At 59.9% G+C, this 24,174-nt stretch overlaps 3 protein-coding genes across 8 annotated transcripts; 1 reads left to right on the plus strand and 2 right to left on the minus strand.

Moving 5' to 3' along the window:
• Positions 1-154: 154 nt before the first annotated feature.
• Positions 155-2,317, minus strand: RAB24 (RAB24, member RAS oncogene family). 4 transcript variants are annotated; one of them, XM_089335130.1, is made up of 8 exons: positions 1,790-2,317; positions 1,640-1,708; positions 1,379-1,457; positions 1,207-1,274; positions 1,018-1,117; positions 788-834; positions 617-679; positions 155-509 (listed from the first exon to the last, which is right to left on the minus strand). In XM_089335130.1, exons 1-7 carry the CDS (start codon positions 1,904-1,906, stop codon positions 623-625), a joined length of 537 nt encoding a protein of 178 aa, XP_089191256.1. In that variant the 5' UTR covers positions 1,907-2,317; the 3' UTR covers positions 155-509; positions 617-622. The 4 variants fall into 4 exon arrangements, with proteins under 4 accessions (XP_089191256.1, XP_002710470.1, XP_051700429.1 ...); XM_002710424.6 differs by having other exon boundaries at positions 784-834; XM_051844469.3 differs by having other exon boundaries at positions 784-834; positions 992-1,117.
• Positions 2,318-2,348: 31 nt separating this feature from the next.
• PRELID1 (PRELI domain containing 1) lies at positions 2,349-5,502 on the plus strand. Of its 3 annotated transcripts, none has more exons than XM_089335127.1 (5): positions 2,349-2,643; positions 3,196-3,421; positions 4,595-4,772; positions 4,857-4,935; positions 5,033-5,502. In XM_089335127.1, the coding sequence occupies exons 3-5, from the start codon at positions 4,659-4,661 to the stop codon at positions 5,179-5,181; spliced, it is 342 nt and encodes a 113-aa protein (XP_089191253.1). In that variant the 5' UTR covers positions 2,349-2,643; positions 3,196-3,421; positions 4,595-4,658; the 3' UTR covers positions 5,182-5,502. The 3 variants fall into 3 exon arrangements, with proteins under 3 accessions (XP_089191253.1, XP_017196764.1, XP_002710471.1); XM_017341275.4 differs by having other exon boundaries at positions 4,659-4,772; positions 4,833-4,935; XM_002710425.6 differs by having other exon boundaries at positions 4,659-4,772.
• A 136-nt stretch (positions 5,503-5,638) lies between these two features.
• Positions 5,639-9,280, minus strand: MXD3 (MAX dimerization protein 3). The gene is made up of 6 exons (XM_002710426.6): positions 9,115-9,280; positions 8,756-8,858; positions 8,277-8,306; positions 8,037-8,151; positions 6,216-6,399; positions 5,639-6,136 (listed from the first exon to the last, which is right to left on the minus strand). The coding sequence occupies exons 1-6, from the start codon at positions 9,182-9,184 to the stop codon at positions 6,015-6,017; spliced, it is 624 nt and encodes a 207-aa protein (XP_002710472.1). The 5' UTR covers positions 9,185-9,280; the 3' UTR covers positions 5,639-6,014.
• Between the last annotated feature and the right edge of the window lie 14,894 nt (positions 9,281-24,174).

The raw sequence follows: 24,174 nt of genomic DNA on the forward strand, positions 1-24,174 counted from the left end.
CCAAGGGCTCCTCTGCAACCCGGGGCTGAGGTTCCTTGGTTTCCAAAGGAAAGTAAGAGATAGGAGGAGCCTTAGTATAGAAGTGAGGCCAGGCCGGTGCTCTCAGAGCTAGGTGTCTTGACACCGGGTCCACACAGCAGGGAAAGGGGCTGAGTGTGAGTCACAGTGCACTGACTTTATTTACAGATCAGAAGCCACTTAAGTAATCTGCAGATACAAGTGTTGTCCAGGGCAGAAGCCTGGGGTCCAGATCGGTCCTTAGCCCTCCTCATGCCCACAGCCAGCCCACACTGCCTCCGTTCCATGGGCCAGCACAGGCCGGTGCCACCTCTGCTGCCATGGGGACCTGGGGTAGCTCAGACGTTGGACCACCTGAGCCCAGACAAAAGCTGGGTCCAGCCCCCTGGGGAATTCCACTATTCCCCAGGCCAGGTGAGTGGCGAGTCAGTGATGACAACAGCTGTAGAAGTAGGGGTTTGCCTTCTGGCCCAGATCCACGCCCTTGTCCTCTGTGAAAGAGAGGTGGCAGCTTAGCACCTAGCTCCGTGGACGGGGTCAGGCGGGGCTCGGCGGGGCTCGACGCCCCGGCTGAGAGGCGGTCCGGGGGAGCACACACCTGTCATCACTTGGAAGGCAGCCACGCTGACGTAATCCTCGGCCACTTTCTGGAAGAGCTCGTCTGACAGGAAGAGAGGGCCGGTGAGGGCCCAGAGGGCTCGTCTACTCTACTGCCTGGGGTGCCCCTGCCCGTTCCTGCTGCGAGGCCCCAGGACCAGCACTCACCCACACTCTGGCCTGTCTTGCTAGACGTTTCAAAGAGCTGAGCTTTGATATCTGTAAAGAGAAGTGACGAAGCCTCACACCTGAGAATCCAGTAGACAAAGAGGGAGCCTAGCAGTTCAGAGTCTCCCAGACCCCAAAGATGCAAGGAAGCCAAGCAGGTACCTTGCCTGTAGCCCACCCAAGCAGCCACTCCCCGCCCGCATCCCACCCCCTCAGGGGCTGAGCAGCAGCTACTGTCTGCATAGTCCTGGACATCGTGGAAGTCCACACGCCGCCGCCGCCGGTCCTCCTCCAGCAGGTCGCTCTTGGTGCCACACAGGTAGATCTGACAGCCCTGGAGCAGAAGCCAAGGTCAGGGTGGGCTCCACGGACCCACTGAGCTCCCACCCCCAGGCCCCCATCCAGCCAGGTGTGGCCACCCACCTCCTCCAGGCTACGCAGCTCCTTCACCCAGAACTTGGCTCGCTCAAAGCTGTTGCTGTCCGTAAGGTCTTGGCGTGGGGCATGCAGGAAAGGCGAGCGAGGGTCAGGGGTTGTTCTGAGGCCCGCCAGGCACCCACACCTTGCTTGAGGAATAGGCCAGAACCCCTCTTACCATAGCAGACGATGGCAGCCTTGGCGCCCCGATAGTAGATCCTGCTCATGGCCTCATAGCGTTCAGAGCCTGCTGTGTCCTGAAAATCAGGGGAGGACTGAGCCCCGGCCTGGGTTACCAGGCTAGAATCCCCCATGACTGCAAAGCAAGCCCCAGCCTCCAGAAGGGGAAACCAGGGCCTGGGGCTGGGCAGTGGCCTCGGGGGCCCAGGTCAGAGCCCCCCTCTGCAGACCTCGCGAACGGGGTGCCCAGGAAACTTACCCAAATCCCTAGAGTCACCGTCCGATCTCCTACAGACATCACCTTGGCCACGAAGGCAGCCCCGATGGTCTGCAACGAGGGGCAGGCGGTCAGGTCGGCGGGAGCGTGCCGGCCCCTCCCCGCGCGGCCGCCCCGAGCTGGCGCACTCACGTTCTGATAGGGCCCCACCAAGAAGCGGTCGTGCACGTAGCGCTCCACCAGGCTCGTCTTGCCCACGTACTCCTTGCCCAGCATCACCACCTTGAGGTCCACGCGGGGCCCGCTCATGCTCCTGGGGCCGCCTCACCCACGGCGGGGTCCTGAGGCACACCCGACCTCCGCTCGGCCCCTAACCCCACGCGCTAGCCCGGCGCTCGAGGCCCCGCGTCAGGCCAGAGCTCGGCCCCCGTCCTCCCCGTCTGCCTCCGCTCTTCTGCCTGCCCCGAGCGCCGGGTATCTTCGGAGAGCCCAAGACCCCGGCCGGCCTGCGAGCGCGCGGGCCAGCGAACCTTGGCCGCGCCGCACGCCGCCGTCCCGCGCTCGCCCTCCGGGTCGCCCGCCCGCCGGCCCGGCTGGGACTCCCGCTCGGGGTAGGCTTCCCAACTGAACCCGGAGTCCCCCCTGAACCCTGCTCTGACCCGCAGCGAGCGCCGCGACTCCGGAGGGAGGGGCGCTAGGCCGAGGGGGCGGAGCCGAGAGGTCACGTGGACGGCGCCGGAAGTGGTGGACTGTGCCGCCGCGCCGGAAGTGGCGCGCGGCTGGCCAGCTCCTCATGGCGGCGGCGGGCAGCGGCTTGGGCGCGGCGCGGAGGTGACTGACCTGAGCTGCGAGCCTGGCGGGCGTGCGCCGAGCCCCGGCCCGGCCTCCGCGTGCCCCCGGGCTCCGCACGCCTGATGCTGTGCGGACGCTGAGTCCGCCCCGGCCGGACTAACGATGGTGAAGTATTTCCTGGGCCAGAGCGTGCTCCGAAGTTCCTGGGACCAAGTATTCGCTGCCTTTTGGCAGCGATACCCGAATCCCTATAGGTACGTGACTCTGGGAAGAGCAACCCCCGGCACCATCTCCGCCCTGTCGAGATCGAAGTGCGGGCGATCCCCCCAAGTAATGGGGCTAAGGGGAACCGCGGATCGAGGCCGACATAGGGCTTTCCGGAATCGTGACCGCCTTAAGGGCAGCAGGCCTTATCTAGGAAGTGGCCGGGCCGGACTCGGAAGGCCCTGGGAGGTGGCTGGGCCTGGGCACTGGTTTGCCAAGGCCCTCTCTGTGGACGTTGGGACGGGAAGAGACGGCCGCACGGGCCCTGGGAGGGATCTTGGGGCTGCAAGTCAGGCACTTGCCCATGGGTCTGCCCGTGCAGGAAGTCACGAGGCCCCGCCCTGCCGGGAAGCCAGGAATCCAGGTCAGTGAGGTAGGGCAGCAGTTGGAATTTGCCCTGGGATAGTCTGAGCCACAGCCCAGATCACTGGGCGAGATTGCAGGGGTGGCGCGCTGGGCAGGGCTGCCCCAAGTGGGAACCCCAACGGGGAGCTTCCCTGGGGGCAGGTTCCCGATGGTCACCTGCACTCTGACACCTGCAGCAAACATGTCTTGACTGAAGACATAGTCCACCGGGAGGTGACCCCTGACCGGAAGCTCCTGTCCCGTCGACTCCTGACCAAGACTAACAGGATGCCCCGCTGGGCAGAGCGACTATTTCCTGCCAATGTTGCTCACTCGGTGTACATCCTGGAGGACTCTATAGTGGACCCACAGAATAAGACCATGACCACCTTCACCTGGAACATCAACCACGCCCGGCTGATGGTGAGACCTCCCCGGGGCCCCTACCCCCACCCCCCGAAGCACACTGCTCAGGAGCAGGTGGCTAGGGAACCGAGGCAGATTCCTGAGGACCGGGTGGCCCGGAGCCTGCCCTGCCCCTGCCCTGACTCAGCCGTGCCCTGGGGGAGAGGCACCTGTTTCAGGAAACTGCGTGACGCGCCTTTGGGTGGGGCCTGCAGGAGTGATGCTGAGGGTGGGCGTCCATCAGATGGCGGCCTTGCGTGCACCTCGGGGAGCGGCTATGGCCCCTTGCTCCACTTTCTTTTTTTTTTTTTTTCTTTCAAGATTCATTTTTTTTTATCTGAAAGGCAGAGTTCCATCTGCTAGTTCAGTCCCTAACTGGCCGCGATGGCTGGGGCTGGGCCAGTCTGAAGTCAGGAGCCCAGAGTTGCTTCCAGGTCTCCCCTCCCAAGTGCAGGGGCCCAAACGCTTGGGCCATCTTCTGCTGCTTTCCCAGGCGCATTAGCAGGGAGCTGGATCAGAAGTGGAGCAGCCGGACTCGAACTGGTGCTCCGATATGAAATGCAAGTGTCACAGGTGACTTAACCCACTGCGCCACAACGTCCCCACCCCCTGCCCCACACCACTCCCACTCACTCCAGAAGTGTCTTCCTCATCTGATGGGAGTGCTCCAGAGATTGTGGGAAACATCACCTGTGCTCTCTTGCCCGTGGCTTGAGAATCATTCTACAGCGTCTCCGCTGGCCAGTGCATGCCGGGAGGGCTCCTGCAGAGCTATTGCGGGCACCAAGCAAAGCCCCTGTGTACGGCACCCAGCACTGGTGCCCACGTGCAGCGTGTGAACACCCTGAAAGCTTCAGAGAATCCCCCTCCCCAGCTTGTTTTCTCAGCTCACTTACCCAGTCTGCAAAGAGGGAAGTGAGGGCCAGAGAGGGGAAGTGTCCTGCCGGGCTGCGGTGAGCGCGGCCGCACTGTATCCCGCTTTCTGGGCTCCTGCCCGGTGACCGCGGGGGCCCATCTGGCAGGGGGGTGCTCTTTCCGAGGAGGCCGCAGTCGGCGGGAGCCAGGCTGCACACCCCGTACGCGTCGAGGCATAAAGGCTCCCGACACCCAGGGGTGTGGCCGCCTGGTCCCCCGACCCTGGCTGGGGATGCGCCATGGGGAGGAACCTATTTTCACACCGGTACTTCTCAGACTGATGCTGGCGTTGGTAAAGTGAGAGACTCCGTGGTTGTGGTTGGTCTGACTCCCCACACAGATGGTGGAGGAGCGATGTGTTTACTGTGTGAACTCAGACAACAGCGGCTGGACTGAAATCCGCCGGGAAGCCTGGGTCTCCTCCAGCTTGTTTGGCGTCTCCAGAGCGGTTCAGGTGAGTAGTTGTCAGCGGGGCTGTGGGGCCCGGGCCTCTGCCGTCCGAGCCGGCTTCTAGGATCCTCCCCTTGTCTCTTGCCAGGAATTTGGTCTTGCCCGCTTCAAAAGCAATGTGACCAAGACTATGAAGGGCTTTGAGTACATCTTGGCCAAGCTGCAAGGTGAGAGCTCGGGGCAGCCCCTTGGGAGCCTGGGCCGGAGGCGGGGGGGGGGGTGTCCACCCTCTGTACCTAAAGCCGGCCCTGGCCTTCGCTGCAGGTGAGGCCCCTTCCAAGACGCTTGTTGAGACAGCCAAGGAAGCCACGGAGAAGGCCAAGGAGACGGCGCTGGCAGCTACGGAAAAGGCCAAGGACCTGGCCAACAAGGCCGCCACCAAGAAGCAGCAGCAACAGCAGCAGTTCGTGTAGCCAGTCTGGCCCTGCTGGGACCCAGGCCCTCCCCAGCGCTGCCACTGCACCCCACACAGTGCGCTCAGCCCCCCACCCGCCCCCTCCTGTGTACTTTATTATTAAAAATCCACTTCCAGCCCTCTCTGCTGTTTGGGGGTGGGTGTCAGCCGCGTCCGAGCCCGGGCGGCTGCTGGCAGAGGTGCAGGGATCAGTGGCGGGGAAACATGACAGACTGTAAGCTCCATGAGGGCAGGGCTCGGTTCTGTCCTCCGATGTGTCCCAGCCGCCCGGAACCATATCTGTGCATAACAGGCACTCAATAAATATTTGTTGAATTCACTCCGCGCCAACTCTGGAGTCAGAAAGCGCTGGTTCGAACCTTGACTCCGCCGTGTGCTGCCGGCCCCAGGCAAAGTGGGTGCCACTGGTGGCTGGGGTTTTCCCCGTCCTCATCAGGCAAGACCAGGAGCAGAAGTTACAAAAGAGGCTTTTAATGCGAATACTGTGCAGGACACGAGGCACAGAGGCCAGGGTGCCATGTCCCGGGAGGAACGTGAGGGTTCAAGAGGCTTCCTGAGCCAAGTGCTACAAACAGGCCTGGAAGGGGGGCGGGCAAGCAGGCCCCTTTCCCTGGAGAGGCTTGGGGAGGTCCAGGCGCCTCCAACCCCCAGAGTCCGCCTGGCAGCCAGCAGCAGGGTAGGCCAAGCACCTGTTCCCATGTAAGGGTCCTTTTAGTCCGTGCCAACAGATGACTCCAGACAGCCCTTAAGGCTCGGAGGGGTTTCTGTCCAGGGGCTCAAACCAGCATGCGCAGAAGGTGAGGGTCGAGGCCACCAGGGCAGAGCCTGGCGTCAGAGCCAGGCGCCGGCGCTGTACGAATAGCTGTGCTCCCGGCCCGCGCCGAAACCCCGCAGCAGCTCCGCCTCGCCCCCAAACACCAGGCTCTCCACGTCCACGTCCACGTCCAGCTCCTCTGCACAGGGAGGAGCCGGTCAGAAGGGCCCACGGCCACGCGCCAACGCGCCACGCGGCCCAGGGCCTCCGGCACTCACCTTGATCCGAGTCCGAGCGCTCCGAGGAGAGGCCCGACGAGTCCAGGCTGTGCGCGCGCAGCCGCTCCCGCTCTCCGGCGCCCGGCAGCCCGCGCAGCCGCTCCAGCTGCTGCCGCAGGCTCTGCTGCTGGCTGCGCAGCCGCTCCTTGAGCCGCCGGGCCCGCTGCTCCTGCTCCTCCAGCTTCTGTGGACCAGGAGGAGCAAGGGCGGGGTCAGCCGCCTGGGGCCTGCCCAACGCTGCCCGCCAGATCTCCCCGTGCAAGAGGAGCTGGGAAGTCAGATTTGGTTCAGCGAATGGCCTTGGGAGTGCTGCCAGCTAATTTAAATTGTTAGAAAGCTGCAGACCGAACAAAGCTGCCAGTGTCTAACTGCGGCGCAGCTTCCTCCCCTCCCAGGAACCCTGAGACTTTGGGCATCAGTCCCCAGGGGGTGGGGGGCACCCCTGCCAGCCGCGAAGCTCCAGTGGCTGGACAGCCAAGAGGTCTCCTGGGCAAAGCCCCAGGAGGGCAGCCATTCAACCAGAAGGGGAGAGTGGGCGCAGCAGCACCGGGACAGGGCAGAGTCTGTGCGGAGTGGCTAGAGGTGAGACAAAAACAGCAGCCAAGGGGCTTGTGTGGGGCCTGGCGTCTCACAGGAAGTAAAGCTCATTCTAGGGCAAAATGGCAGACTGCCTGGGAGAGGCCAAGAAGGAGGCCGGGATGAAGTAGGCCAAGGAGCAGATGATGGGGCTTCAAGGAGGGAGCAATTTCTAGGTCCTGCCCAGGGGCCAGGCAGCGTGTCATCGGCACACGGTGTCCACCTGACACCCAGACCCGGCCCATGGGCCGGCCAGACTTGTTCCGCCACTGGGCAGGGGGGGACAGCGTCAGGGGACAGGGTGAGTACATCCCATGACCGTGGTTTATCTGCCGGGCTGTGTCTCTGCCAAGGCCCCTGGTGCAGAGCAGGCACTCAGTAATTCCCATTGAAGAAAGAGGCCACGCTGGGAACCTGAGCTTGGATTCCACACCTGCCTCGCACCGGCCGTGTGACCTGGCCCTTGGCCTGGCTCTGCATCCAGCTCTTCCTTTGTCAAAAGGGCCAAGAGTGGTAGGCAAAGTCCTCCATGAGTATAGTTTCCAAAACCACTTCTAATCCGGAAATCCCTTGGGCTGCCTGAGCCGGCCTTTTGGCATACTCGCTCCTGTCCACCAGGGGGCGTGGGGCTCCACGGAGGAAGCGCCCGGGCCCTGCCAGGCAGGCTGGGGGTGGGCCTCCTCTGAGCCCTTTCCCTCTCCTGGAGTCTGCAACTGCCCCCCAAGGTAGCATCATGTCAAACGGCCCAAAAGACGAGGCCCTGCAGGGTGGGGAAGGGGAGAGCCAGGGCTAACCTACAGAGCAAGGGACCCTTACAGATGACTCTCACAGAACCTTCTCACAGAATCTGTCAAACAGGAGGAGAGGGGAGCCCAGATGGGCCCAGCGACTTGCCAGGGTCCCCAAGCCGGGATCTCAGCGGTCACAGCTCTCCCAACAGCGATAAGCATTTCCAGGCGAACTCGCTGAAGCCATGGCACAACCCCTGCTTTTCTTCCCATTTAATAGATTTGGAAATTAAAAGCACAGAGGACCCAAGCCACACAGAGGGGCTTTTTCCTGGTAGCCACACTGCATCCTCCTAGCCCCTGCACACACGTGAAGGAGCCTGCCCACTGCACCCCTGCACACATGCGGGCGAGTGGCCCGCTGCACCCCCTGCACACACATGGGCGAGCCGGCCCGCTGCACCCCTGCACACACATGGGCGAGCCGGCCCGCTGCACGCTTGGGACAGCCCCTCACCTGGATGTGCGTCCTGGCACGGCGCAGCAGGCTCAGTGTGGTGTATCGCGCACAGTCGGCCCCCAGGGGCATCTGCTGCTTCAGCTGCTCCAGGCACCGCTTCAGTTGTGCCCTCCTGCAGGGGGAGGGGTCTGGAGGGCAGTGCCGGCCCTGCCTAGCAGGCTAGAGGCAGGGAGGGGAGGGGAGGCTGGGGACAGTGGTTCACCGGACCAGTGCGGTCAGGGCAGGGCTGGGACTCACCTGCGCTTCTCCAGCTCATTGTGCACAGACCTGTCAATGCCAGGGAGCCGGGTGAGGAGCGGTCGGCTACTGCCCACACCCTCCGTCCCAGGACCTACCCCACCCCACCCCCACCTCACAGCCTTCCCAACAGTGGGGCTGCAGGGAGAGGCATTCACACAGGAGGGAACAGCGTGTGTGCAGGCGAGGAGAGGAAAGGAGGAAGCCAAGAGAGACAGAGCAGGGTGTGATGGGTGGGGCGCACCCAGGATGTTTTGCTCAGAGTTCCTGGCACATCCCAAGGTGATCAAAAACAGTCCTTGAAGGAATAAAAAGAGATGTGTGTTTGGGGAGTGGGGACTGTTGCAAGTGTCTGGATGCCTCCCCCTCGCAGGATACCTGGCCCAGAAGATGCAAGCAACAGGAGGAAGTGAGCAGAGGAGGAGCCCAATGAGAGATGGCGCCCAGCACCCCCCACACACACTCCCCGCAGCCCTCACCGCCCGCTGTCCAGCGCTCCCGGCTGGGGGGATCGGTTCTTCCTCCTGTGGATGGGCCCCGGACTGCGGTGCGGGCACAGGGACGCGTAGCCATGCTCGGCCTCTGCCAGAGAGAACCCCTCCTCGTCAAGCGGGGCTGGACCCCTTGGCACGCGCGGTCGACGGGGACTTTTGGCGCCAGGACTACTCCCCCGACCCCTCCCCGGCAGCCAGACCGCAGATTGCTCTAGAGTTGAGGACGGGGGCGCCCCGCGGCTGCTGCCCTGGAACTGTGTGCATCCTTGCAGCTGGGAGCAAGTCCAGCCCGGGCCGGTGTCAGTGAGGTCACCGTCCCGGTCCGGCCACGGCTTCTTCCTCACCCCTCTCACGGCGCTCCAGGAACTCGGCCGCCTGCAGCAGGACCTGGATGTTGCTGGCCACCGGTTCCATAGTCGGAGACAGCGGGCGGCGGGCGAGTCTGGGCTGCTGGCAGGAGCTAGGGCTTCTCCACTTTTGTTACAATGTAACTGACACGGCGCAACAAACACAGGGGCCTGGCCCCGCCCCCGGGACGCCCCGCCCCGGGGAACGCCCCGCCCTCGGCCCCGCCCCCTGGGCCAGCAAGTCCACCCTCCTGGAGCCCGCCCGCCCGGGGCTGCCTGGACTTTCGCGGGGCACATTCGTGCGCCAGGTCCAGCCTGGTCTGCGAGAGGGCTCCTGAGCCGGGGGTGCTGCGTCTCGCTCGCTTCGCCCAACGGCTCCGCGACGGCTTCTGCCGTCTTTGGATCTCCAGTGTCAGTCCTGTGCGGGCGCGATGCGCCCCGCACACAGAAGCGCCCTTTGGGGGCCCGAGGTCCCCTGGTGACCCCGGGCCCCGCCGCCGCACGTGGGTGCCTTGGACGGGGCGGGGCCGGCCGGGAGCCCCTCGCCCATTGGTCCAAGGCCTCCTTGGGCTCCCTGTCGTCATCGTGGGGGCGGGGCCTGGGAGGCTCTGGGGCGCCATTGGCTGGAGCGAGGCCCCGCCCACGCCCGCCGCTGGCCCACCCTTTCGGGCGGGAAAAGAGGCCGGTTTCAAATTTGAAAACCCGGGCCGTGGGGGTGGGGCTGAGCGGGGAGCTGGGCTGCAGTGCGCAGCCGCCGCGGAGGGGGCGCCGACCCGGCCAGCGCTCTGGCCGCCCGCCGCCTGCCGGCACCTGCGGGGCCTGGATCCCGCTGTGCGGAGCGCGATCCGTGGGCGGAAAGGCCGGAGCCCCGTGGAGGGGCCGCGGGTGGCTCCCGTGCGGCACAGGGCGGGGCGCTGCTGCCCGGGTGTGCGAGCCTGGGAAGCCGGCGAGGGGCGCAGGACTGCCCCGGTCCGGGTCCTTTGGGGAAACCACAGCCCTCCTCCCAAAGGAATGTCGTTCAGGCTCCGCCAGGTCCCGGCCTGGGTCCCTGCCTGTCCACTCGCACAGTCTTTGCCAGGGCTCACTGGACACGAGGCACCGTGCTGGGCTAGACCGGGCAGAGCTCGCAGAGTGGAGGGCGGGACCAGCACAGCTGAATGGGAGTGAGCCAGAGGATAGATCTCTTATGTCTCTATTTCTGCCTTCAAAGGAAGTGAAGATAAATAAATTCTTTAAAAAAAAAAAAAAAAAAGGTAGAGTCAGAGTCCCAACTGAAGGCACACGGGGGTTGATCTAATCAGGGAAATTAGGCATCACGTCTCAGGAAATCAGTGAATGGTGTTATCTATGAAGAACAAATTTCAGACAAAGGACAGTATGTGCAAAGGCCCAGGGGCCGCAGAGAAGCTGGCCAGCAAAGCGTGGTACGGTGGATGCTGGTGGCTCCGGCAGGGCCAGGAGCAGGCTGATTGGTTCCCTACACCACCACCCACAACCGGTTACCCCCAAAGAAAGGAACCACGAGGTATATGAATGAATTTCCAGTTCTGTCCCACTAAAATCAGCACACACACACACACAGGGTAGGCACGAGCCCTCGACCCAGGTGGCCGGGCCTTGGAGCTGGGGTGACAGGGTGGGAGGGAAATCTGTAGCAGATGGACAGAGGTTGGGAGCAGGGCGCTCTGAGGCTGTGCAGGTGTTGGGGTGGGGCCCCCAGCTGGGTTAACTCCAAGTTCTTGGTGAGAGAGAAGAATCCACAGCCGAGCAGACAGAAGGGCAGGAAGGTACATATTCAGCCATGATTGCAGGCGGCATGGCGACTGTCCCTACCCAAGTTCAGGACGGCCCTTTATGGAGAGGTGGGTGGTGCCCTCATTGAATATACAAATGGCCAGGGTTTGGGTGGGGCTTCGGCACAAGGAACTGCTAGGAAGGTGTGGCAGCTCCACGTGGAGCTGGGTGTGGCCCTCCCAGTGACTCAGGTGTGATGGGGGGTGAGGCTCGGGTGCATGATGAAGAATGCCAAGCCTGCAGCCATGTTGGCGTGACACAGAAGGGGGCGGGGCCTTAGCAGTGCGGGGCTGCAGCAGGAAGGCAGGTGGCCATCTGTCAGCTCCTTGTCCCTCACTACCTCCCTGCCTAGCCCATGTCAGAAGTAACATAGTGGAGTGGAAAGCAGTGGAAGATGGCCCAAGCACTTGGGCCCCTGCACCTGCGTGGAGACCAGGGAAGAAGCTCCTGGCTTTGGATTGGCCCAGCTCCAGCCATTGCAGCCATCTGGGGAGTGAACCAGCAGATGGAAGACCTTTCTCTCTCTCTCTCTCTCTCTCTCTCTCTCTGTGCCTCTGCCTCTCTGTAACTCTGCCTTTCAAATAAATAAATAAATCTTAAAAAAAAAAAAAAGCAAGGCAGGTGCCGCAAGTGACCCCACCGGGAGTCCAGACTCCATGCTAGGAGCCACAGGAGGATGTGAGTGAGCCAGGGAATGGTTTGCCCTGAGAGGTTGGCTTGAACCCAGGCCACAGGGAGATCGGAGCTATGGCCCTCAGGGGCAGGGCAGGTGGGGGATGGGGCTGCTGCCCCAAGCCCTCAGTGTCCTCCTGAGAATTTGCTGGCGCTAGTGCTAGCCAGGCTGGGGCCGACATCTGTGCCCTGGTGCACCTGCTCCCTCAGCAGTAAGGGGCCTTGGGAACTTCTGCCCTGAACACCCCCAGGGACCTGGAGCCCTATGGGCCCCTCTGCCTGTGGCCGCCCCACCTGGGCCTGGCCTGCCTACAGTAACTGCGGCTGTGCTGCCCGTAGTCCGGCACCCAGCCTGCATCTGTGCCCCAGAAGCTCACAGGTGGGCAGCATCGATCCTGCAGGTGGCACTGTTGGAAGGTGATGTTTGGCGGGCGGGTGTGTGTGTGTGTGTGTGTGTGCCCGGATGCATTAATATCAGCTCCTGGAAATAATGAGCAACCCCTCCTGGGGCTCCGCCCCCCCACACCTTCTTCCCTGCAGGTGAGAGGAGCTGGGGTGGGGCCCTGGGTTGGACCCTGAGCTCACGTTACTTCCTCCAGGAAGTTCCAGCCCCCCCCCCCCTTTTTGACAGGCAGACAGAGTGGACAGTGAGAGAGAGAGAGAATGGTCTTCCTTTTCCGTTGGTTCACCCTCCAATGGCCGCCGCGGCCGGCGCGCTGCGGCCGGCGCACCACGCTGATCCGATGGCAGGAACCAGGTGCTTATCCTGGTCTCCCATGCGGGTGCAGGGCCCAAGCACTTGGGCCATCCTCCACTGCACTCCCTGGCCACAGCAGAGAGCTGGACTGGAAGAGGGGTAACCGGGACAGAATCCGGCGCCCCGACCGGGACTAGAACCCGGGGTGCCGGTGCCGCAAGCGGAGGATTAGCCTAGTGAGCCGCAGCGCCGGCCAAGGCCCCCTTTTTCTAGTACATGCTCCCAAATATCAGCAGTGGTCCTGTGTCCCCCCCCCCCCCGGCTCTGATGTCAGCGGCAGGGGACACCAGTCCAGAGCAAGGGGCTTGATGGAGGCACTGAAGGCCTGGGGTCTCCACTGGCCGGGGGGGAGCAGCCAGCTACCCACAGGCAGCCAGGGCAGTGTAGCAGAAGGATCAAGGGTCAGGGGGCTCGCTGGCCCCTCACCCGGACTCTCCGTGAAGCATGAACAAGGTCCTGAGGCTAGGCGAGGCTAGACAGAGCCACAGGAGCAGCAGGCAGTCCCAGTGATGGTGGTAGGGCAGCTGCCGGCTGTGGGGCAGCCTGGCCTGTGGCACAGCCACCACGCCCACCTTCCCGGCCCTGATGGAGGCCCTTGGTTCCCTCCTCCGCTGCCTCTCAAGCCTCGCCAGTTTATTAATCATATCAAAGAACCAACTTTGGATCCAGTGTATTCATGTGGGGACAGGCGCTGTGGCCCCTTCCCTTTCCTTTTTAAAGAATTACGGAGAAGGGCCGGCGCCGCGGCTCACTAGGCTAATCCTCCGCCTAGCGGCACCGGCACACCGGGTTCTAGTCCCGGTCGGGGCACCGGATTCTGTCCCGGCTGCCCCTCTTCCAGGCCAGCCCTCTGCTGTGGCCAGGGAGTGCAGTGGAGGATGGCCCAAGTGCTTGGGCCCTGCACCCCATGGGAGACCAGGAAAAGCACCTGGCTCCTGGCTCCTGCCATCGGATCAGCGCGGTGCAGCGCACCGGCCGCGGCGGCCATTGGAGGGTGAACCAACGGCAAAAGGAAGACCTTTCTCTCTGTCTCTCTCTCTCACTGTCCACTCTGCCTGTAAAAAAAAAAAAAGAATTACAAATGAAGCCAGGAGCCAGAGCTTCTTCTGTGTCTCCCACATGGGCACCAGGGGCCCAGGTACCTGTGCCATCTTCCACTGCTTTTTCCCAGGTGCATTAGCAGCGAGTTGGATCAGAAGTGGAGCAGCCAGGACTCGAACCAGCGCCCATATGGGATGCCAGTGTCTCAGGCAGCAGCTTTACTTACTATACCACAACACTGGCCCTGAGAATGTTTCTCTTTGACCTGTGACCTATGGGTAACTTAATATTTGGTAATTATCTAGCTATCTTTTTGTTATAGGTTTGTCATTTAAGTTCTATTGTGCCCAAAGAATAGACTCGTGAAATTGATCATCTGAAATTTATCAAATGTATCAAGGCCTGTATGACACAAGGCCAGTCTTTTTTTTTTTTTTTTTTTTTTTTTTAAGATTTATTTATTTATTTGAAAGGCAGAGTTACAGACAGAGAGAGAGAATCTTCCATCCACAATAGCTGGGGCTGGGCCAGACCAGAGCCAGAGCCAGAGCCAGGAGCCTGGATCTCTGGGTCTGCTGCATGTGTGGCAGGGGCCCAGACCTTGGTCCACTTTCTCCTTTCCTGTGTGCATTAGCAGGGAGCTGAATGGCATGTGGAGTAGTCAGGATTCGAGCTGGTGCTCATGGGGGATTCTAGCATCCCAGGCAGTGGCTTGACCCACGGCACCACCATGCCGCCCAGCCGCTGAGCTTCTCACGTGCAGATTAAGTAGTCGTTGCATTGCGCCACACAGTCGCCCTGTCCAGCCTTCGCCTTCCTGTGGGGCCGTGTTTCCTCTGAGACCACTTCCTTTACCCTGAGCGCTCCTTTCGCATTTCCTGCAGCGCGGGCCCTTTAATAACAACTCCTCCGAGCTTTTGCTCATCCCCTCCTTTCTGAAGCCTGTTGACAGCACTTCAGCCCCTTATGGCCCTCGTTTGCCTTCTGCCTGTTTTTCTCCCTGGCCTTGGCTGGAATTCTTAGGCTTCTCCCCATGTCTGCAACGTAGCTTCTTTCTCTGTCTGCTTTTAGCATTTTCTCTTTATCTTTGGTTTTCTCCTGTTGGCTATGATAGCCCTGAGTGCCATTTTGTTTGTCTTAATTGGGTATTTTGAACTTCTGGAAACAAAAATGTAAGTCGCTGTTCATTTTTCCTGCCACGTCTCTGCTTTCTCTGGGAGCCCAGTTCCGTGCCTTGTGCGGCAGTCAGGCCTCAGGAACAGCGAGCGGTGGCACCTGCCAGCTGTCGTCTCCACCCGCCTCTGCCGGGTAACTCCAGGTTATCTGCCTTTGGGTCTGCCGATTCCCCCTTCCCCCGTGTGTGGCTTGGTGCTGGGTCCGTCCGTTGTAGTTTCATCTCAGCCATCGTGTTTTTCAGATCCAGAATTCCCATTTAAACCACTTTTCAAAGTTGTCTGCTCGCATCCTGCAACACCCTGCTGTCCCACGGACTCGCTGCCTGGACTGCCATACAAAGCACATACAGCAAACGGCTTTAAACAACCAAAATTCATGCTTTTCTCTCAAGCTTCCGGAGGCCGGATGAGACCCGAGCGTGGCAGAGTTGTTCGCTCCTGCAGGCCCTGAGGGCGATCTCCCCTTCCTGACGGTTGTCAGCGGCCCTGCACGGCCCTGGGCTTGCAGAAACATCCCTTCCGTCTCCGCATCCATCTCCAGCGGCATTTCCCCTGCGTCTCTCTGGGTGCAGATTTATCATTTCTCATAAGGACATCAGTCACTGGATTAGGAACCACCCTAACCCATAGGACCTCATTTTTTAAATTATATTTTTGTTTTATTTGAAAGGGTGTTGTCCCCGGAAAGCTAACCTGAGTCTGTGTTGAGTTTTGGGCGTGATGGATTGACTGGCTGATCTCGGGCCCCACGCTACTGCACGACCCAAAGCCCTGCCTTGAGTTACAGTTCCTGCTCTTTCTGCAGACCAGCCGCTACCGAAATCAGCTACTACCTGGCCAGCCCCGGCTCCCAGGTAAACAAAGATGACCCCCTCCAAGAGCCCAGGGTAAGGCCACCCCTCTTTGGAGGAAGGTTAAATCATGGCACCGGCCACACCCCTGGTCTTTGGGCCAAGTCTCCTTTACAGCGAAACGACCTAAGCCCAACATCTGGGGAGGTGAATAAGGAGTAGGGATAGATTTAAAGAAACAACTGGGGCCGGTGCTGTGGCCCAGCAGGGTGAGCCGCCACCTGCAGCACCGGCATCCCATATGGGTGTCGGTTCGAGTCCCGGCTGCTCCACTTCCCATCCAGCTCCCTGCTAATGTGCCTGGGAAGGCGGCAGAAGACAGCCCAAGTATTTGGGCCTCTGCCATGCATGTGGGAGACCCAGACGGCCTTTCAGGCTCTTGGCTTCGGCCTGGCTTAGCCCCAGCTGTTGTGGACATTTAGGGGAGTGAATCAGTGAGTGGAAGATCTCCTTCTTCTCTGTCTCTCCCTCCCTGCCTTTCAAATAAACAAATACATAAATCTTGAAAGAAAACCCAACTCACCCATCCAATAAAGCCTTTACATACACTTTCGTATTTTTGTACTAATTAAATTATTCACACACACACACACACACACACACACACTTGATCTACGGATATCTGCACCTTAGCGCACCATATCCTGAGGAGGCTTGGACTCAACTTGGCAGTACAGCTGTCAACACGAGGCCTGGAGCTCTGTCGACCGAGCCGGGGTTATGTGTCCAGCGGATGTGTGCGCACGGTGCTGGCGCGCTGGCAGCCCTCAACGTCACGTCGCCGCACCGAAACGCCTCCCAGGGCGAGGCGCCCGTCCTCTCCAGGTTCCCAAAGCAGGAGCACGTTCTCTCACGCGCATTGGACCCCAGGCGCGGATCCAAGAGGCGAGGGTCAGCTTTTGCTCTGAGCCTCTTCCAAGGCATTAACAACGTCACGTTGGATCCTCCGCCATTGCGACACCCGTCCTGTACTCCGGCTGCAGTTCGGCCTGCTCTCCATTCGTATCCAAACTTTTGCACCTGTGGAAGGGCCTTGACGGCTCAGCCGCTGTGCCTGTGTGGGCTGCCCACTGCGTAGTCAGTGTAGCACGCACCCGGTCCTCCGCCATTCAGGGGCACGGTTCGTCAGGTGCACAAGAGGGGGCGCTGTCCTGACCACTGCCCAGGTTTGGCAGATGGGTGAAGGACCCACCAGGGCGCACGCACCAGGCCCTTAAGGTTCTGGCCCGCACGACTGCTGCAGCTCACGGAATCTCCCCTGCTTCCAGCGCCTGCAGCTGGGACCCCGGTCCCCAACCCCTGCACCGAGGCCATCACAGCGCCCCTCCCCCACCCCGTCCCCAGGACCCCAGAAGAGCTGAGGCCTCCATGACCCTCCGCGAGAGGGAGCGTGGGAGCCGCGGCCCTGCGCGCCTTTCTCTCCACTGCACCATCAGCCAGCGCTTTCGGCGACTCCCCGGGTTCCTCCTCCAGCCCCTTTGTTGCTGGCTGTGAAGTGCGTTCCCCGGTGACCTGGCCGCCCTGGCCGGTGCCGCGTCTTCGGTTCTGGCCCCTTTCCTGGACTCTGAGCCCTCACTGCCTGGCAGGGCCCCAAGAGCCGTCCCCTGCGAGGGCCGCCCCGCAGCACCTGCCGTCCCTCTTCTTAGCAGGGTGCTTCCAAAGTCAGGAGAAGCCAGGCCCCAGCTCCTGGCGCCCCCTGGTCGCCGGTCCTGCTAGAGCACGGATCCTGCGGGGCTCCAGCCTTGCCCGGGATCCTGCGAAGAGTGAGGTAACAGGTGCCAAGGCACGGGTGGCAGGCAAGAGTCTGGTGTCCCCAGCACGGAGGGGCGGCTGTAGTTTTATGTACACCTGTGCACATTCTATGAACCAATGGAAAAGGGGCTCGACGCCTCCAAACTAAAGAAATGGCAAGGAGGGGGACCGCGGAGCCTGATCGGAGCAGCACGAGTGTTTGCTGAGCCGCCACCCTGCGCCCTGTAAATATGTCGATGATACGGTGCCCATTAATAACTCTTGTAACGTTTAAGAGAATGTTATGCTATTTAGCCTGCTTCTACCATCACGCATTAAATACATATGCATATTACCACCAAATTTGGCCTCATAAATATGTACAATTTAATTTTTTTTAAGTTACAAGGGGCAATTTCCAAGTTCAACGGCAATAACTTCATCCTCTCTCCAACAGAAATGTTCTGAACTGAAGTCTCAGAGGCTGCCACTAGGTGGCACGCACGGGCTTCGGCCGCAAGCTTGGGCGTGTGCTCCTCGCCAGGCTGTTGCAAGCACAGTGGATGAGAATCTGCGGGGGCTGGGGCCACCTTCCTGCTGCCCACCCAGCAAGGCCTCTCAGGTGCATGGGCCGGTCTACATGTCTCGCTTTCTCCAGGCTACGGAGGAGAGGCTTCGCCAGCCAGACGCAATGTCCGTGCTACGATACATTCAGGCATCAGAGACGCGACCACTGCTTCCGGGGAGTCCTGTTCCAGCCTGCCGGGTCCCACCGGCGCCAGGGGGTCGCAGAGGGGACCCACCCCCGGGGACTGCAGTCCCCTTTCTCCTTGCCACCTTGCCTTCCATATTTTTGAATGTTTCCAAGCCGGGACACTTCAGTGCTGGGACCGGCAGAGCCCCCACCAGTCCATCCACACGCCCAAGAGTGCTAGGTTATGGCCTTTGGCCCCATCAGTGTCTGATTCATGGGTTCCATTTCTCTCTTTTTAAAAAATATTTTATTTATTTATTTAAAAGGCAGAGTGGCAGAGAGAGGCAGAGACAAAGAGAGATCTTCATCCACTAATTCACTCCCCAAATGGTCACAACAGCCAGGCAGGGCCACGTCAAAGCTAGGAGCCAAGAACTCAATCCAGGTCTCCCATGGGGGTGGCAGGGACCCAAGTACTTGGGCTATCATCTGTTCCCTTCCCAAGCGCGTTAGCAGGAACCTGGATCAGAAGCAGAACAGCCGGGTCTTGAACTGGCGCTCTGATATGGGATGCCAGCTTCGCAAGTGGAGGCTTAACCCACTGCACCACAAGGCAGCCCTTGCCCTTCCCACTTTTTTAGTAGCTATTGAAAGAGTTCCACAGGGGCTGGCACTGTGGCACAGCGTGTAAAGCTGCCACCTGCAGCACCAGCATCCAGCTGGACACCAGTTCGAGTCCCAGCTGCCCCACTTCAGATCCAGCTCTCTGCTAATGCACCTGAGAAAGCAGTCGAAGATGGCCCAAGTGCATAGGCCCCTACACCCACGTGGGAGACCTGGAAGAAGCTCCTGGTTCCTGGCACCGCCTGGCACAGCTCCGGCTGTTGAGGCCATTTGGGGAGTGAATGATGGAAGACCTCTCTCTCTCTGTAACTGTGCCTGTCAAATAAATAAATAAATCTTTAACTATAAACAAAAAAAGAAAGAGAGAGAGAGAGAGAGGAAAGATGTTGACACTGCAGGGTGAGGCCCTCGGCTGTGCCTGGTCTCCCCGAGTCTTGTGGGCCACTCTGTCCTCCCCTGGTGAGGTGGTGTGGCTCAGACCGGCCACAAACCCAGCCTGGCCCTGCCTTGGGCTCTGCCCCACACTCTCCTTCCCTTCCCTTCCCTTTCTTTCTTTTTTTTTTTTTATTTTTTTTAAAGATTTATTTATTTATGTGAAAGAGTTACACAGAGAGAGGAGAGGCAGAGGGAGAGAGAGGTCTTCCATCTGCTGGTTCACTCCCCAATTGTCTGCAATGACTGGAGCTGAGCCGATCCAAAGCCAGGAGCCAGGAGCTTTTCCCAGGTCTCCCACGTGGGTGCAGGGGCCCAAGGACTTGGGCCATCTTCCACTGCTCTCCCAGGCCATAGCAGAGAGCTGGATTGGAAGTGGAGCAGCCGGAACTAGAACCAGTGCCCACATGGGATGCCGGCAGTGCAGGCAGCGGCTTTACCTGGTACTCCACAGCACCGGCCCCTCCTTTTCTTTCCTTTCAGCTCCCACAGATGGTGGCGAGATGGCACATCTGCTTCTTGCTGGTTTGCATTTCCCTACACACTCAGTGGGCCAGTTCCTCAGAAGTGGGGTCCATCATTCCGAAATCCACTCCATTCCGGCTTCAGGCGCTGACCATGGCCAGCTGTGGCCCCATGCCACGGTAAACCCACAGCCCTCCCAGAGTGAAGCCCTCTTACCCCCCACCACACCCAATTCCTAGACGCAGTGGGCACCCAGCCGCCTTTCAGACTCTCACCCAGCAATCCTCAGCCTGGGACCCCAAGCTCCTCCTTTTCCTTAAGAAAAAAAAGATTTGCTTATTAATTATTTGAGAGGGAGAGTTACAGAGAAAGAGGGGGAGAGAGAGAGAGAGAGAAAGAGAGAGGTCTTCTATCTGCTGGTTCACCCCCAGATGGCTGCAATGGCTGGGACTGGAGCAGGCCAAAGTCAGGAGCTTCTTCTGCATCTCCCACACAGGTGCAGGGGCCCAAGCACTTGGGTCATCCTCTGCTGCTTTCCCAGGCACTTTAGCAGGGAGCTGGATTGGAAGTGGAGCAGCCGGGACTCGAACCGACGCCCCTGTGACAGCTTAACCCACTGCACCACAGCGCCCTGGGCCACTGTTTCCCTCCCTACTCACTCCAGGGCCAGAGAGCACACACCCAGGCACAGCCCCTGCACACGGGGCCCAGTGAAATGGTTCAACTGAGGCAATCCTAGGCCTGCTTGCCCTGCACTTTCGGAGTCATCCTGGCGCCCGGCCCCTCTGCCTGCCTCCCGCGTCCACCCAGTCTGACCCCTGCTCCTGGCAGAACCTTGTTCCCTAGGGCCAGCCACGTCCATGTCCCACCAAGCCAGCCCCTGGCACTTACCACTGGGCCTTGGGTGGGGGCAACAGACCCCCACGCTGCTGGTGACCCCATCCTCTAGGGCTGGGCGTGGAAAGGGGGTGCCCCCGAGCTGCCACCCGGGGCTGGAGGGCTGGGGCCAGGCTGCCTCCATTTCTTGGAAAGAAGAGGGAACGAGGAGTTGTCCCCTGGCAGGCGGTGGGGCAGAAGTGTCCAGTGTCTGGGACCTGATGTGCTCATGGGGGCACCCGATAAGCCACGCCCCCCAGTCCCCCTGAGCCCCGCTGCGTCCACCCTTCCAGGCTGCACCGGGAGCCGCGGGGGTGCTCAGGTGTCACGGGTCCTTCCCGGGGTGAGCATAAGGGCCTCCTTTTCGGGGGCCCTGGCCCCCCGCAGTTGCTGTTCAGGTTGCCGGTGTCTGTGATTTGTGCCGGATCCAGTGGACTAGAAGAGGGGGCAGCACTGGAGGCCAGGGTCTCCATGGTTGATGGGGGAGGGAAAGGGTCCTTGGAACTGGCTGTCCCCAAACAAGCAGGCTGGGCACACACCAGCAGTCCCCATGTGGTGGTCACCAAGGGTTCAGAGCTCAGGAACAAAGCTTTGGATCACAGCACCAGGTGGGAGCCACCAGAACCGGCCAAGGTGAGCGCCAAGGACAAGGGGAGCCAGGATGAACACACAGGAGGCTGTGCTGAGGGCCAGGGGCTCTGAGACAGCCGTGGAGCCTGCAGCTGCTGTCCCCAACCTTCCTTGCTCTCCTTGGTCACCCCCAGCGAGAAAGGAGGGGCCATGGAGGGAGGTGGACATGCACGTGGACCAGCAGCTCTGTGCTGGGCATTGGCCGGACTGTGCTGGCTGCGGGAGCTGCTCAGGTTTCCAAGGGGGGCATGGGGGAGGGGGAGGGGTGTGTGGGCTCTCTGTTTCTCTGATGCAGAAGGCTGGGACAGCCGTTGCTGCCTCATCTCCACCTGATTGGTATCCGCGATCATCTCACAATTTCCAAACTTGGCTCGCGGAAGGGGGTCTTTGGGTTCTCTAGCAGCATAGAGTTTAAACTGTTGAGTGCTTTTCTAGCAAGTTCTGAGGCCTTTTCTCTGCTAGATGCTTCCGTTGCTGCGCAGTGGTTTCCTTGGTCGTCAGCGGTGCTGTTCAGAAGGCTGTGCCCCGAGAAGAACCTTCCGGGTCCACCTGTGGTGGAGCTGAAGGCAGCCTGTGGGCCAGGAACACCAGTGACGCTCCAGGGGGCGGATCTGTCCGTGGGCCCGCCTGGCTGCACCTGTATTCCGGGTCTGGATGCGTCCGTACCCGAGGGGGACCCCCTGTCCCCTCCATGAATGAACGGGCAGCTCGCAAGCAACCAGCTTCCAAGGAGACGGCAGCTTCCCCTGGGGAGGGCTGCCGATTCCCTGGCTCCGTGCTGGTCCTCTGCCTGCTGCTGTCAACGTTTCTAACTCGGCCTTGTGCCTGCCAGGTCCGAGTCGGTAAGGGGACGTTCAGGTTCAGAGCTCACGGGCCGCCTCCGAAGCTGCCACCAGGGCCGTGGAACCTGCTGCGCCAAGGAAAGGTTGGCTGCCATCCCTGGAAGGAGGCAGCAGCCGCCTCACACCTGGAGAGCGCCACCCGAACACGGTCCAGACTTCCTGCTCCTTTTCCGGCCCTGGCAATGCAGCCGAGTCGTTCTTCCGGCTGATGCTCGGTGCCCAGTGCTGCCCGCGGCGCCACAGCTGCGCATGCTGGGTGCTCGCAGCACACCTGGCAGACACCGCTGTGTCTAATCCTCCATCACGAATCATAAAGAACTCCCACGAGGTTGCCAGGGCCTGGGAAGGGTGCAGGGGTGGGCAGGATGGAGAACACAGGGTGAGCGAGTGCGTGCAGGCGACTGCCCTTGGCGGCAGCTGTGTATTTAAAGATAGCTAAGAGACCGGAGTTTAAATGTGGCCAAACACAGAGAGATGACGGACGTCCAAGGCGATGGATTACCCCGCTGTGACTGTCCCGCCATGTAGAAATGTCACACTGTGCCCACAGGCCGTAGGCAGGGCCTGCGGGGGACAAGACAACAGCACCGGACAGGTCCTGAGGGCGCCTGAGCCTGCACCTTCCAGACACGCCCTGGGTGACCCATTGCCTACGTGTGCACCTGACCTTCCCGGAAAGGAAGACGACGCCGGGGGAGGATCTCAGGCTGTGGTACCCGGAAGTTCTGTGCTTGGGCCTTGGACTCTGTCAATGCCCCATGTCAAGTCAGAAGCTGTTCTTTTGTTGTTATTATTATTATTTAAGATTTATCTTATTTATTTGAAAGGCAGAATTAAGAGGGGGTAGAGACAGAGAATCATCCATTCTGTTTCACTCCACATACGGCTGCAGTGGCCGGGCCCTGGAACTCCCTCCGGGCCTCCCTCGTGGGTGCCGAGGCGCACGCTGGGGCCGTGGCTGCTCGCGTGGGGCTGCACGAGAAGCCAGTCAGGCTCCGCGACCCCAGAGCGCTGTGCTGCACAGTCTCTCGGTGCCTCCTGAAAGTTCCAGACCCGTCCACAGCTGCCCGCTGCCCGCTGGCTCAGAGGCCGCGGGGCGGTGACCTCGTGCTGCACACGGCCCTCTCTTGCTTTGCCCTGCGCTCCACACTGAGGTCTTTAGACGTGACACTTGGCACTGTGGCATAGGAGGTGTGGCTGCCACCTGCAGTGCCAACATCCCATATGGGCGCCGGTTCAAGTGCCAGCTGCTCCACTTCCAACCCAGCTCTCTGCTGTGGCCTGGGAAAGCAGTAGAAGATGGCCCAAGTCTTTGGGCTCCTGCACCCATGTGGGAGACCTGGAAGAAGCTCCTGGCTCCTGGCTTTGGATCGGCCCAGCTCCAACTGTTGCAGCCTTCTTGGGAGAGAACCAGCAGATGAAAGATCTCTCTCTTTGTCTCTACTTCTCTCTCTCTCGCTCTCTGCCTCTCCTTCTTTCTCTGTGTAACTTTGACTTTCAAATAAATAAATAAATCTATAAAAAATAGTGAAAGGGTGGAAGTTTTTCCTCTAAGATCTGAAAAAAGGTAAGGATGTCGACTTTGCTTCTTCTATTCAACATTGTGTGTGCTAGAAATCCTAGCCAGAGAATTAGGCGAGAAAAAGAAACAAAAGGCATCAGGTTACAAAGGAAGGAGTGTATGTCTCTGTTTACAGATGATGTGATCTTTTATGCAGAAAACCCTAAAGAGCCTCCCACTAAAATAAAAAATGTTAGGACTAATAAGTGAATTTAGCAAAGTAGCAGGATGCAAAGTCAACACACAAAAACTAACTGAATTTCTATACACCAGCAATGAACAATCCCATTTACAGAAGCATTAAAAAGAATACTTCGGCGCTGGCACACCGGGTTCTAGTCCTGGTTGGGGCGCCAGATTCTGTCCCGGTTGCCCCTCTTCCAGGCCAGCTCTCTGCTGTGGCCAGGGAGTGCAGTGGAGGATGGCCCAAGTGCTTGGGCCCTGCACCCACATGGGAGACCAGGAGAAGCACCTGGCTCCTGGCTTTGGATTAGCGCAGTGCGCCAGCCATAGCGACCACTTGGGGGGTGAACCAACGGAAAAGGAAGATCTTTCTCTCTGTCTTTCTCTTTCACTAACACTGCCTGTCCAAAAAAACAAACAAACAAACAAACAAAAAAACTTAGGAATTAATTTGACCGAGGAGGTGAAAGAGCTATACAATGACAACTAGAAACATTGCTGATATAGATGAAAGGTGACATAGACAAATGGAAAAATGGAAACACACCCCATGTTTGTGGGTTGGAAGACAATGCTGTTAAGACATCCATTCTGCCCAGAGTGATTTACAAATTCAATGTAATCCCTAACAAAATCCAAATTATGTTTTTATGTTTTTTTTGCAGATAATAGTAAAGCTCATTCTAAAATTCATACAGCATCTGAAGTGACCCCAAACGTGCACAACAA

The sequence above is a fragment of the Oryctolagus cuniculus genome, chromosome 6 (genome assembly GCF_051225735.1).
Source record: "Oryctolagus cuniculus isolate XC-2025 breed Fujian yellow rabbit chromosome 6, ASM5122573v1, whole genome shotgun sequence".
NCBI classification, from domain to species: Eukaryota; Metazoa; Chordata; class Mammalia; order Lagomorpha; family Leporidae; genus Oryctolagus; species Oryctolagus cuniculus.